Source organism: Lagenorhynchus albirostris, chromosome 9 (assembly GCF_949774975.1).
Source record: "Lagenorhynchus albirostris chromosome 9, mLagAlb1.1, whole genome shotgun sequence".
Classification (NCBI taxonomy): Eukaryota; Metazoa; Chordata; class Mammalia; order Artiodactyla; family Delphinidae; genus Lagenorhynchus; species Lagenorhynchus albirostris.
Window position 1 is genome coordinate 41,897,957 of NC_083103.1, and position 14,817 is coordinate 41,912,773.

Consider the following 14,817-nt stretch of genomic DNA (forward strand, 5'->3'; position numbering starts at 1 on the left):
TCTCTTATCTTCCTTAGCTTGTAATCTATACAGGGAGGAGTCAACCTCTTGGAAGGCCTGCCTCTTTTTGGTACTAAAAAGCAAATGAAATAAAATAAGATCTGAATATTCTCATCTCTATTTCCTTCACCTCTGCAAGGGAAACTAATCTGCAAATAATTTTAAACTCCAAAAAACGTTGACGTGTCAGAGTCCAATCCCTCCCTCATCAATCATGAAGAAAACTCATGGTCTCCTTAGACTCCAGACAACACCATAGCCTTCAATTTAATTTTCAATTAACATTTTAAAAATTGATCTGCATATGTATACATACAGTATTACATTAGAAATAAAAGTACCAATAAGAGTGTCTCTTTCTACAAATGGAAACAACTTTGCCATAGTAAGCCATGTTCAGTAAACAAAACCCGCTCATAAAAAATTGCCAACTCTTTTTGTACAGAATTATGCCTTAAAATTCCCAATTCCAATTATTTACAAAGATTTCTAACAACTTACTGGAAAAGGTTCTTTCCAACTGGCACCAACAATTGATGGCCTTACAATCGCCACATTTAGCTTTGCTCCTTCTTGTTGTACAACATATTCTGCCAATGCTTTTGTGTATATGTATGTATTAGGTCTGTCTCCTATCAATTTTGGTGTGATGTCATTTACTAGGCCATCATCCATCCACCTGGTAAACAAAGAAATTGCATGCAAAAATATTTTCGGATGTTTTACTATAAAATGAAAAAACACTTTGCATATTTCAAACATATCTTTTGCTCTGACTCAAGTGATCTGACAACAACTTTTACTAAAAAAATGGAAATTAGCTTTACTTTCAATAAATGTCAACCAGAACTCCATTATCTCTTATATCCAGTTTCTATACCCACAAAGGTCTGAAAACCAAGAGTTCTTTAATAACGCATATGGTAGGTAGCAAAAGTGAATCAGAACTGATTTATGTTCTTTTTTTTTTTTAAAAAAACATCATTTAGTTGTACGTATTCATATACTTCATATGTGTTTGATGAGGGGTGCTATCCCGAATCCAGTTGAAGTTATTTCATATTACACAATACATAGATTATATTTCCTTTCTAAAGTCTACATAAATTCCAAAATACATCTGGCCCCAAGGGTTTCAGATTAGGAATTATAGATTTGTGTATAATCACCATAACAGCATAACATGTAAATTATATACATTTTAAATGAACATACATTTACAATCAACATAAAAGGTCTAGTAATCTAAATATTTAAGGTGAAGCACTAAAACTTGTTATACTCTCACTAGCAGCACTAACAAATACTGGGGTAAATGATAAAAATAAATTGAACCGTGCTGTAAAAGTTCAATTAGCAACCTACTGTGAAGTCACAAAATTCCTCCAATTCTCTCAGTGTCTCTGAAGAAAAGTTCTACTATGATAATATCTGTAAGAGGAGGGTGATACACTAGGTGATCTCTATAGTCTTTTCCAGTCTAAATTTCTAATTCCAAAACATTATGTACTTGTTTTCAGATAGTTTTTCTTCCTGTCTATAATACAATGCATACTAAGTACTCTATCAGTGCACAAATGATACCCATACTAACTGATAAGGATGCATAAAATGGAGACTATCAAGATAAACTTTCTTCTGTATGTGGAAGTACTTTTTGCATGTAGAAGGAAAAGAACACTAACAAAATTGAAGGGAGGTTGCTACTCAACTTAGGAAAAATTCCATAGTGGAGATGAACTTTGAAAAATGGAAAAGAGAGCTTGCTATATTAAAAAAAAACAAGGGCTTCCCTGGTGGCGCAGCAGTTGAGAGGCCGCCTGCCGATGCAGGGGACACGGGTTCGTGCCCCAGTCCGGGAAGATCCCACATGCCGCGAAGCGGCTGGGCCTGTAAGCCATGGCTGCTGAGCCTGTGCATCCGGAGCCTGTGCTCCACAACGGGAGAGGCCACAACGGTGAGAGGCCCGCGTACCGCAAAAAAAAGACAAACTAGCTAAACCGAGGAAAGACTTTTAGAGTCAGTAAGCCTCATCACTGGAGTGAGTTTACAGAGCCAATCTATGAGTTATCCTAAAATTATCTGTTGGCCAGTTGGTCAGATTTCTTTGTAAGCAAAGAAAGGAAATAATAGAATTAAAAGGTTATAGGCTCTTTCTCAGCAACTTCGATGTCTGGCTATACAAACTGCTAATAAGAGAAAAAGTAAAAAGATTTATTAACTTCCACACCCAGCTGTTCCCAGAGATATTAAACACTTCTGCCTACTGACCTGAGGAAAATGAGGTAGACATTTGGGACCATCTAAGAAACGAATTAGAAAACAGAAACCAGGGAACTGCCATAAGAATGTCTCAGTAAGCTCCCATACTTATTAGTTTCCTTACAAACCTGTCCACTTCCTCATATTTCCAGGAAAGCTTTAAAGAAATGGACTTATGTGTTTATTTTAGAAGAAAACTTGGAGAAGGAGCTACCAACATTCTGTAGCACCCTTGGGAAGAAAAGAATTCAACTGAGAAAACAGGGGATGGTAACTGAAGAGCTGAACGTGAATAGGATTCCTTGGAAGAAAAGAGACCGAAAAGCAAACAGAATAAAGGAGGAAAAAGCTCACAGGAATATTATATGAGGATTAACAAATATGTGAAGATACAGATACTGGAATTTTCTATAATTATCGTCTATAAAAGACCCTTTATTTATTCTTGCTCTGATCCTGTTTGTTTGTTTCACTCGATGAGAAAGTAAAGGCTGAAGCAAATGAAATCTTGGCCATGCCTATTTGTATCCATCAAATGCAAACATTTCTCAAGTAATAATTGATGACAGGATCTTAGTCCTCAGAAAGATGACAAACAACAACACTAGGAGTATCAATTAAAGGACCATGACTCCTCCGATACCCTAATAATTCAAGGCCTCTCCTCTCTGCAGATATACAGTTGACACTTGAAAAACATGGGGTTGGGGCGTTGACTGCGTTGACTGCGCAGTCAAAAATCCACATATAACTCTACAGTCAGCCCTCTGTATCATGGTTCTGCATCAAAAGATTCAACCTGCACTGCTGGTGGGAATGTGAATTGGTTCAGCCACTATGGAGAACAGTATGGAGGTTCCTTAAAAAACTACAAATAGAACTACCATATGACCCAGCAATCCCACTACTGGGCATATACCCTGAGAAAACCAAAATTCAAAGAGAGTCATGTACCAAAATGTTCATTGCAGCTCTATTTACAATAGCCTGGAGATGGAAACAACCTAAGTGCCCATCATCGGATGAATGGATAAAGAAGATGTGGCACATATATACAATGGAATATTACTCAGCCATAAAAAGAAACGAAATTGAGCTATTTGTAATGAGGTGGATAGACCTAGAGTCTGTCATACAGAGTGAAGTAAGTCAGAAAGAAAAAGACAAATACCGTATGCTAACACATATATATGGAATTTAAGAAAAAAAATGTCATGAAGAACCTAGGGGTAAAGCAGGAATAAAGACGCAGACCTCCTAGAGAATGGACTTGAGGTTATGGGGAGGGGGAAGGGTGAGCTGTGACAGGGCGAGAGAGAGTCATGGGCATATACACACTAACAAACGTAGTAAGGTAGATAGCTAGTGGGAAGCAGCCGCATGGCACAGGGATATTGGCTCGGTGCTTTGTGACAGCCTGGAGGGGTGGGATAGGGAGGATGGGAGGGAGGGAGACGCAAGAGGGAAGACATATGGGAACATATGTTTATGTATGACTGATTCACTTTGTTATAAAGCAGAAACTAACACACCATTGTAAAGCAATTATACCCCAATAAAGATGTTAAAAAAAAAAAAAGATTCAACCAACTGCAGACTGTGTAGTACTAGAGTACTTATTTATTGAAAAAAATCTGTGTATAAGTGAACCCACATAGTTCAAGCCCGTGTTGTTCAAGGGTCAACTGTACTCCATTGGGCAAAATAAAAGGATAATCTTTTTTTTTTTTTTTTTTTTCCCGTACACGGGCCTCTCACTGCTGTGGCCTCTCCCGTTGCAAAGCACAGGCTCCGGGCGCACAGGCTCAGTGGCCATGGCTCACAGGCCCAGCCACTCCACGGCATGTGGGATCTTCCCAGACCGGGGCACGAACCCATGTCCCATGCATCGGCAGGCGGACTCTCAACCACTGTGCCACCAGGGAAGCCCAAGGATAATCTTTTAATAAATTAGACCTTGCGACTGAATAGGCAGTCATTAGTCTCCATGGATATCAGGCACTTCTTAGCAGCTAAGATTGATTCCTTGGAAAAACGGAGACTCTAATACCATGGATGAGTTGTTCAGAGGCTTTCCTCCAACCATCACACCTGGTCAAAAGTGAAAGCTCTACACTGACTTTACACATTGACTTTATGGAGAGTCATTTAGGTACAAATCTATACAATAAAAAGAAATAGTAGATACATAATAATTTGCTGAATAAGGAAGAGGTAAATGTGTACATAAGCGTGGGTGGAGATTTAGAGAGAAAGAGATAGAAACTGAAACAGACCAAGAGATACATGTAAATAGATCCAAAACTCGGATCCAAAGTTTGGGGTCAAAGCAAATGTATATAAATTTCAAACAAACGTACTCTAAAGAATCAATCAGCTTCTTGGGATCCACAGGGGGTGGGTAGACTACTTCATCAATATGCTTTCGATTGCAGTAGGCATATGCCGTTGATACATGCATGAACACTTCCAGATTCTTCATCTGTTGGGCAAGCAGAATAAGCTGTCGTGTAGCAATCACATTTAACTGAACAGCATCTCTGTAAAAGAAAAAGTGACAATAAAAAATTGGGAAGCTGTGTCATTTTTTCACCTGTTAAAAAAATCTTATTTCCATTTTAGAGCAACAGAGACAGAAAGGGACAAAGAGGTTTTTGTTTCTTTACAACTGATCCCTTAGCTCAGATTTCGTGTGTTATTTCAACATGAAGTACAACCATTCTACCAGTTGTGTTTAAAATTTTTCTGATTATAAAATAAACTTCATATTAGGATTGCAAAAATAAAAGCACAAATTAAAAATTTTAAATTACCCAGAAATAGACACAGATAATTTCAGTCTTTGGCTTTTATGCATACATTTTTGAAGTCATTTTAGACTTCTTTTGCCTCTTGATTTTTGAAAGCATACTGTTTTCTGAATGGCTATACCACCAGGAGAAGTAAGAATCATTAAGTAAATCAATAAGGGTAAAACAGTCAAAGAAAACTCAAAAACATTAAATTATATTAATATATAATCAAGTAAAAGTATGTTTACTTCTCTCTTTGTAGCAATTAACCCAAACACCTTTTTAAGACTACCTTACAAAATTCAAAGCGGTGTTATAATACATTTGTTACAAGAGGCAAATGTAAGACCCCAAGATGATCTATATATTCCCTTCTTGAAATTTATTTGAGGTAAATAATTTCACGAATGCAAAAGTATATATGCAGAAAAATAATCGATGAAGCATCATCTAGTAATAGCAAAAGCCTAGAGAGCTCAAATATTCACTATGAAATGGTATAATAAAGTAGGTATCTTATCACAACGAAAGAATACAGCCATTAAATAACTGACAACTATAAAAACATGGAAAATCTGTGTGAATAATATTTTTTAAATATATAGATTATGAAGTGAAACAGGATTAAAAACAAGACTCTGGAATAAGACCTGGGTTCAAACCCTGGTTTAGCCTGCCTATCAGCTAGGATTAGGTGACCCTGTAAAGTCATTCAAGCACTCAGGCCTCAATTTCTTCATCTGTAAAGGAGAATACATAATGGAGACTAACTACTAAGATTTGTATAAAGTTAAATTAAACAAAACAGCTTGCAAGTATTCAGCATTATTCTTAACATAGTCCCAAAACAGGCATTCAATAAATATTACTTAAGGGGTGGATAGTTTTTCCTTTCTATTATACTTTTGTTTATAACTTATTTGAGGGAAAAAAGTTGAAATACCCCAAACCAGTAATACTGTGAAAAAACTGGCAAAGTAATACACTGTTGGTGACACTATAAACTGATACAACTGATCTGAAAGAGACTAGGACAAAGTACCAGGAATTACAGAGATGACAGAGTTATTAATCTAGTTAACCCACTGAAATTAACTGAGAGGAAAAACTTGTTCTAACCGTAATTTTTCAAACAGAAAGAAATTAAGATTCCCTAAATTTGTTTTTTGGGTTTTTTGGTTGTGTTTTTGCTTTTGTGTTTTAATTGAAGTATACTTGATTTATAACGTTGTGTTAGCTTCTGGTGTACAGCAAAGTGATTCAGTTATACATATATATTCTTCTTCATATTCTTTTCCATTATGGTTTATTACAGGATATTAAATACAGTTCCCAGTGTATATACATTAGGACCTTGTTGTTTATCCATTCTATCTATAATAATTTGCATCCTCTAGTCCCCAACTCCCAATCCAACCCTCCCCCACCCCTACCCCTTGGCAACCACAAGTCTGTTCTCTATGTCTGTGAGTCAGTTTGTTTTGTAGATAAGTTCATTTGTGTCATATTTTAGATTCTGCATATAAGTGATATCATATGGTATTTGTCTTTCTCTTTCTGACTTACTTCATGTAATATGATAATCTCTAGGTCCATCCATGTAGTTGCAAATGGCGTTATTTCATTCTTTTTCATGGTTGAGTAATATTTCTCTGTGTGTGTGCGTGTGCGCGCGCGCACACACACACACACACACACACACACCCCACCACATCTTCTCTATCCATTCATCTGCTGATGGACATTTAGGTTGTTTCCATGTCTTGGCTATTGTAAATAGTGCTGCTATGAACACAGGGTTGCATATATCTTTTTGAATTATAGTTTTGTCCAGATACATGTGCCCAGGAGTGGGATTGCTGGACCATATGGCAACTCTATTTTTAGTTTTTGAGGAACCTGCATACTGTTCTCCATAGAAATTGGCTGCACCAATTTACATTCCCACCAACAGCGTAGGAGGGTTCCCTTTTCTCCACACCCTCAGAAAAATTCCCTATATTTGCTATACTAAGTGAACATGACATAAATTACAGTATAGTAACATGATGAAATATCATATCATGAAAATTATAACTATGAAAAAGTTAGAAATATGGAAATTGTTTCAATAAGTAAAATTACAAATTCTATGTTTACGTTTTATGGAAAACAACGTATTTTCAAAGAGAAACCACAAGAAAATTTTTTAAAAAAATAAAAATAGTTTTGAGTACTTTCCGAAATTCTTACATTTTCAGTATTTAAGAAGAAAAAAATCCAACTGTTCTTTCAAAAGGCCAGGATATGTCACAGATAGAATCTGGTCTACTTGACTGTAAAGTAGTTCTTTGATGTGTATCACATTTGCAAAACAGTGGGAATGGGGAGGGTACTGTTTTCGAAAAGGTATACAGAGAATATCCTGTTACAGGTTTCTGAGGACAGAACAACAAGTTCTGGGTCACTAGGAATAAGAAGTAATTCATGAGAGGAAAAACTCTTGGGACTTATTTTTTCTTTTAATTTAATATTATCTGAGAACCTATGAAGACATACTAAAAGGAAAAAAAAATTTTTAATGGAATAATTGGGCTGGGATCTTAAAAACATGAGTGTATCTTTTTCCTTCCTTATCTCAGCTGAGGGAGGAAAATCTGTTTAAATAGATATCCAGCAAAAAAGACGTTTCACAGAGAGGATACTGTCCACTAGACTATAAGGCAATGTGCTATTTTCTTTTGCATTTGCAAAACAATAGTGGTAGGGAGAGTGATGTTTTGGGAACAGAACACAAAGGATATTTTGTTACAGGTTCCTGAGGATGGTGACAGAATTTCTGGGTCACTGAAAATAAGGAATAACTTGAGAGAGGAAGCACTCCTGAGCTTTGCCTACTCACCTCTTCCCATCCATCCGCACCTGACAGCGCAAACCTGAAGGCATTTTGTGCCCATGTAAATAACTTAGTATCTCTGCCAGGCTAGTATCCTCATTCTGTTTTACTACCATCCAATTTGTACACCTTGAACTTTAGGCTGAGACCCTGACATGTTAGATCTGAAAGCATTTAGCAGTACCAAACAAACATAAAGTTCTCACTATGTTTTGGTTATGGGTATTCATAAACGCATCTTATATAACACTGGCTTTTTGGGGGGAGAGCAAAAATGAATAAATCTTTGTAATTATGGTCCATCACTAATGTAGACATAGAAACCACTTTAATAAAGGAAAAAGCTCAACTTGAACTGCCAATAAATTTTCTTATTCACCTGTCTTCTATTGACATATTGGGTTGTTCAAAATCTATGCTGATAACACTTTTAAGACCTTAAACCAGAGATCATGCTTTGCTTGACAGACACCTGTGAGCTTATTAAAAATGCAGATTGCTGGCCCTCATCTTCAGACACTTTTTAATGTGTCTTAAATCACATCTTTTTTTTTTTTTTTTTTTTTTGCAGTACGCGAGCCTCTCACTGTTGTGGCCTCTCCCGTTGCAGAGCACAGGCTCTGGACGCGCAGGCTCAGCGGCCTTGGCTCATGGGCCTAGCTGCTCCGCGGCATGTAGGATCTTCCCGGACCGGAGCACGAACCCGTGTCCCCTGCATCGGCAGGTGGACTCTCAACCACTACGCCACCAGGGAAGCCCTTAAATCACATCTTATATAAGCTCCCCAGGCCATTCTGATCTCTTCCTCATCACTCCCTTCCCCACCTCTGAGAAAATACTACCTACATGAGATCTCATCACTATACTGCTGCTGATTTTTTTTTAACTTAATGAAGATATAGAAACAGATGTCTATTAAGGGGACAATTAATCAATCAGGGTAGGGGATCCAGTCGTTTGTAATTTAAATCACACCCTAGGCTCTTATTAAAAATGAGGATTCCTGGGTATTATCTCAAAACTAGAGGGTCTGAATTTGGCAAATACAGTCCAAGACTATGCTTTTTTTTTTTTTTTTTTTTGGCAGTACGCCGGCCTCTCACTGTTGTGGCATCTCCCGTTGCAGAGCACAGGCTCCGGATGCGCAGGCTCCGGATGCGCAGGCTCAGCGGCCATGGCTCACGGGCCCAGCCACTCCGCGGCATGTGGGATCTTCCCGGACAGGGGCACGAACCCGTGTCCCCTGCATCGGCAGGCAGACTCTCAACCACTGCGCCACCAGGGAAGCCCAAGACTATGCATTTTTAACACATTTTCCAGTAATCCTTAAGATTCATAATACATTCTAAAGTTTGAGAATCCACGCCCTTAGGCTCAACAGTTTCTTGATCTATTCTAAATCATCTATCTTTACTTCCACTCCTTTCTGAACACCTACTCTCATATTCATACCCTGGGCCCTCTCACCCAAAATTGCTCTAGCTCTAAAATCTCATACTATGAATTTTCCCCAGACCACACTATCCGTCCTCCCATTTCTGCCCTTAAGCCTGTTTTCTGTCCTCATCATGGTCTTTAGTCTTCTGATACTTCTTTACTCTCAAGTCCAATGGCCCTGTTCTACCTTCACTTTCCTTACTAAGAGATACCATACCTGTGGTCAACTATTTAAGTAACTCCCTTTATTATCCTCAATATCACTCTCTCCTCAACTTTTGTCAGTATTTCTTTATAATTCCTAATCTTGATATCCATTTTTTCCCACTTCAAGATTTATAGACCACCGTATCTGAAAATAAATGAGCTCTGCCACCTCTCAACTCTCACAGCACTTTAATGTATGCTCTTCAGTAACTCCACATTTTCTATCCTATTTTATGGTTATTTAAGTATATTCCATTTCCTCTAATAGACAATATGGACTTTGCAAATAGGATCTGTGTACAATTTATTTTGATTTCTCCCAAAATACAGAGTATAATGTTGGGAGTAAAATCTGGATTTTCTTGTCCTGGCAGTAAAGGCTCTGAACAATTTTTTATTTGTGGGCTAACTTAAAAAGTGGCTATAAAGAATAATTGTTTTGTAAGTAGTTATTATATGTCAACCTACAGTATTTTAGAATGTTGTAGTATCACCACTTAGACATCAATATCCATTAAAATTGCTCCACAGAAAACAATAATCTCAATTAATGACTAGGATTAGGTCAGTAAATATGCATGCCCTGACAAGGAAGAGAAGAACAATAAATTTTCTTGTTCACCTGTCTACCTCCTTCCACTATGGCATCTCTAGTGAAAGAAGAAAGAATAATAATAAAAAGATTTCCCTTTTGTTAATGGTAACCTTGTTTACCCTGAGGGGAAGAGAAAGAGGAGAGAACATTCCCCAAAAGTATTACACTTTGGTTCTCCTCGTTACTTGGATGAGTTTCACCCTAATGAATGTTGCCTGTTTGTAAAACAATTTCCCCTTCAAAAGCATCTGATTTTCCCTTTGAGGACTATACCATAATTATCAAGTATCTATATACCTTTTTCCTTGAAAACAGTTTCATAAGGTTATGTGAACTCTTTCTTTTGGTTATGAAAAAAATGAAAGCTAGAACTACAGGGAAAAATACCAGTTAGACGGACTATTTCATATTAAAAACCTACCTGTAATCGCACTATCCAAATATAATAACTGGCCAATATTAAAAGATATGTATATAAATACACATTTATGTACATACATATTTTATGAAAATGAGATTATACTATAGTTCTAATAAGATTCTTTTGTCACTTTTGAATCCTGAACACATAATTGCTGCATAAAAAGAACTAAAATGTAAATAAATTATTACCACCAGATAATAAAGGATAAAGTCAAGATTAGAACTAAGGTGTGTAATTCCAAAGCTCATGCCCTCTCCATTATACAGTGCTGCCTCAGCTTCCTCAAGTATAAAATAGATTTTACCATTATATTACATTGGGTAACATTAAGCATGGAATGAAATAATGAGCGAGAAAACACCCTGAAACTATAAAGCATTGTTAGAGGAATCTAAGGGACTATTATAGTGTCCTTACCTGCAATATAGGCAAAACTCACTGTAATGCTTTGGCACTGAACTGTCATGTTATACACTGTCGATTAAGGTTTATACTTCTACACATAGACAATATGGGGGATAATCTCAAAACTCTTTACAATCAGAATTGAACTTAAAAACATTTTAAGAAGGCCGTCAAGCAATTATGAAACCTAAAGAAGTGTGCACCATTTTAATTGATATGAGACCATACAATTAGATTAACATTATAAAACTGTATATAACATCGAAAAATGCTCTGAATTAAGCACCATTATTTGAAATGTGTATTTGTTAGATTTTTAAAAACATAGTGACCATTTAAAATGTTATTTTTTTCTTGAAATAGGGCATCTTGAAGGAAGTCCAAACCGTTTTTAAAGTAAACCTATATCCAATGTACCCTGCCCTTAACACTGATACCAAAGTTTTAAAACAAAAACAGGGTATGACTTCAGTGTATAAGCCATTTCATCTTACTCTGCAAAACCTGAGCCTAACTTTTTAAAATTTTCAGATGAATATGTGTGAAGTAGACAAAGCTGCTGGGGTATATACTTCTGAAAGAATGGAGGGCAGAGGAAATAAACATTATTAGTTGTTAAGACTAATACTCCTACCCAAGGGAAACTTCTCTTTCTTCTACTCCACACTTCCCATTTCTTGCCTCCTCCCTGCCCCATATATAAATTTATGGCAACTTCTAATAAACATATACTAGCTATCCGATGTTTTTAAACTGTTAAGAAGAGAAAGAAAATTCTTTTAATACTCTGTAGGACACGGAATGCTACAATTAACAGAGAGCAAACATTTTCAAAACACTTTCAAATGACTTGACTAAAAAGTAGAATTCAAATTAGATCTTTTAACTGTGCTGCAGTTCAAATATCATATAAATACCTTTACTTACCTCAAGTTTTCATTAAACCTTACTGTAGCTGCACAGTGGAATATAATATTGGTAGACTCTATGATGATCTCTTTATCTTCTTCACTAAGAGCCAGTTTAGGTTGGGTGAGTTCACTGTTGACTGCTATAATTTTCTCCCTAAAATCTGGATTTTCATCTCTCAATCTGTCAAAAAGCTATCAAAGGGGAAAAACATTTTAGGGCAGTATTTTTCAACTTTCTAAAACCCATCATCACCACCTTTTCCTCCCCCAAGGATCACTATTTTTTAAATTTCAACTACGTGAATCCTAAGGTTGCTTAAATTGCTATCATTCTGCATGAAAAACACTCTATGGGGTCCACATTGTTATCCCCATTTTATAGATGAGGAATCTGAGACACAGAGAGGTTAAGTAACTTGCCAAAGGACATAGGGCTGGTAGCTTGCAGAGTTAAATTTTAACTGTCCATGCCTTTGTTGATTAGATTATATTATCTCTCAGAATAGACATAAGCAGCACAGACATCAGAACAATGTTTACAATGATCATCCAGAGACTTCCTGGTGGCGTAGCGGTTAAGAATCCGCCTGCCAATGCAGGGCACATGGGTTCAATCCCTGGTCCGGGAAGATCCCACATACCGCGGAGCAACTAAGCCTGTGCATCACAACCACTGAGCCTGCACTCTAGAGCCCACGAGCCACAACTGCTGAGCCTGTGTGCCACAACTACTGAAGCCTGCACACCTAGAGCCCGTGCTCTGCAACAAGAGAAGCCACCGCAATGAGAAGCCCGTGCGCCGCAATGAAGAGGAGCCCCTGCTCCCCACAACTAGAGAACGCCTGCATGCAGCAACGAAGACCCAACTCAGATAAAAATAAATAAATAACATTTTTAAAAAAATAAATAAAAATAAAATGATCATTCAGATTTCTAAAATCCAAACCTTAATTTATCACTTCATTTTATTTTGCTTTTAGTCTCTTTTAGTAGATTAAAATACCATTAATCATACTCTACCTAAAATCTTAGGAAAATTTTAAAGGGGAAAACAAAGTAAGTATGTTAAAGGAAAAAAAATTTGGTAAGCAAATGTGAATATGAAGCTGGATAAACTTGAGAAATACATATAGGATTCTAACTTGAAAATAGAAAATTCAATATTCCTTAAGTATACTCAAAGGAATAAATTTTTAACTAGAGAATCAGATCCCAAAATGGTTACAGTATAAAGGTACATTCAATTTTGAGTCAAATTTAATTTTTTATCCCAGATTTTATAGAGGAACAATGATGTCACCTCCAGATCACTGTTCTATTCCACCCTGACTCTCCACTCCATTTAAAGTCCATATTTGTAGTTTAAGCAGAGATTCTGAAATCTGGGGAAAAAGTCTATAAAACATATATGGTACTCGCTTTCACCTTCCCAGGTGACTTTTCGTAAGTAACAGTCTTCCCCTCCACCACTGGTAGCTAGTGACTTCAATATTATTGGTTTTTTATATTAATTAATAAAATATTTACTAAGCATTTCAGATGAACTAAGTACCTTCTAGACACTGAGAAAACAAGAATTATGACCTTTGCCTCAGGCTATTTAGAGTCTAATAGGAAAAATTAGACAAGTAAACAGTTAAAATATAATGTTATAAGTAATAAAATAGGGATAATATAAGTGTTATGAGACTGTACAGGAGCAACATCTAGCCCTGCTAGTTGGGAAGGACCTAAGATTATAAAGTAGAAGAATAGTGTTTCAGGTAGAGAAAGTAGCATGTATAACAACCTAGAAGTAACAGAGCATTAATGTTTGGGAAATTTAAAAAACTCAGTAAGACTTGGCCAATGACTGGAAGAGGGATAAGGAATATAAACTCCATGTGGACAGGGACTAGGTCTATTTTGCTCAGAACAAAGGCCCTAGATAACAGAGTGCCTGGCAAGATAGTGACATGATAAACATTTGTTAAATGAATAAATTCATTAGGTGGAAAACACTGGAAGAGAAAGAAGTACAGCTATGGAGATATGAGTTCAGTTTTGTGAATGCTGAGTGTAAAGTGCCAATGAGAACACCCCAGAAGACTGGTCTAGTAGAGATAACTGGCTCTGTGGGTCCTGAGTTCAGGGAAGAAAGAGTCAGACTACTGATATAGATTTTATTAACCACCCAGTAGCAGCAGTGATGAGCACCCAAGGTCCAGACTATATGAAGCTTTTTCCAAATCTAATTTAAAATACAACCTTTCACCTCACACAAAACAGAAGGTGCTGAGTAATTACCTAAATGGACCTAGTAAAAAGAGATCAAGGCCTAGGACAGAATTCTGAAGAATATTTAAGGGGCTAGCAGAGAAAAAGGAGCCTGAGGAATGACCAGAAAAGTACTTTTAACACACTGAATTCAGACTTTTTCATTCTCCCAGACTGCCAATGACCTTTAATTCCCCTTCATATCAGATATCTCCACCACTATCACCAATACATGATCACGCTGCTTCACAAGTTACATCTCAAATGTGATGCTCTTCCCTTCTTTAGCTACCATCTCTTTATTCAATACCATCTTTTCCAAAGTTTTTAACCCAGTGGTATCCCAATTAGTTCCTACTTTACTAAGTCCACTAATGCCCTCTTTAATGTATTTTATTCCCTTTCCAGAATTTATTTTGTGGTCCACTATTTGCACTCCTTGCCAGCAATGAGGTTAACCTTCCCAGAGACATTCCTGTAAATCAGTGGTTCTCAAGTTGGGGCAATTTTAGCCCCCAGGGAACATTTGGTGATGTCTGAAGACATTTTTCTTTGTCAAAACTGGGATGGTGAGGAGAGGGAGCTGCTGGCATTCAGTGGGTAGAGGCCAGGAATGCTGACCACCCTACAATGCATAGGACAGCTCCCCATAA

At 37.0% G+C, this 14,817-nt stretch overlaps 1 protein-coding gene across 4 annotated transcripts in view; it reads right to left on the bottom strand.

Annotated features, from left to right (window-relative positions):
* The window catches only part of FAR1 (fatty acyl-CoA reductase 1), a 74,224-nt gene that overhangs the window by 18,445 nt on the left and 40,962 nt on the right, over positions 1-14,817 (bottom strand). For all 4 annotated transcript variants that reach the window (XM_060159612.1, XM_060159613.1, XM_060159615.1 and 1 more), the window contains 3 exons: positions 11,925-12,100; positions 4,623-4,802; positions 502-679 (listed from right to left, as the gene is read on the bottom strand). In XM_060159612.1, the coding sequence (XP_060015595.1) occupies positions 502-679; positions 4,623-4,802; positions 11,925-12,100 (534 nt within the window). The remainder of the gene's footprint in view (positions 1-501; positions 680-4,622; positions 4,803-11,924; positions 12,101-14,817) is intronic.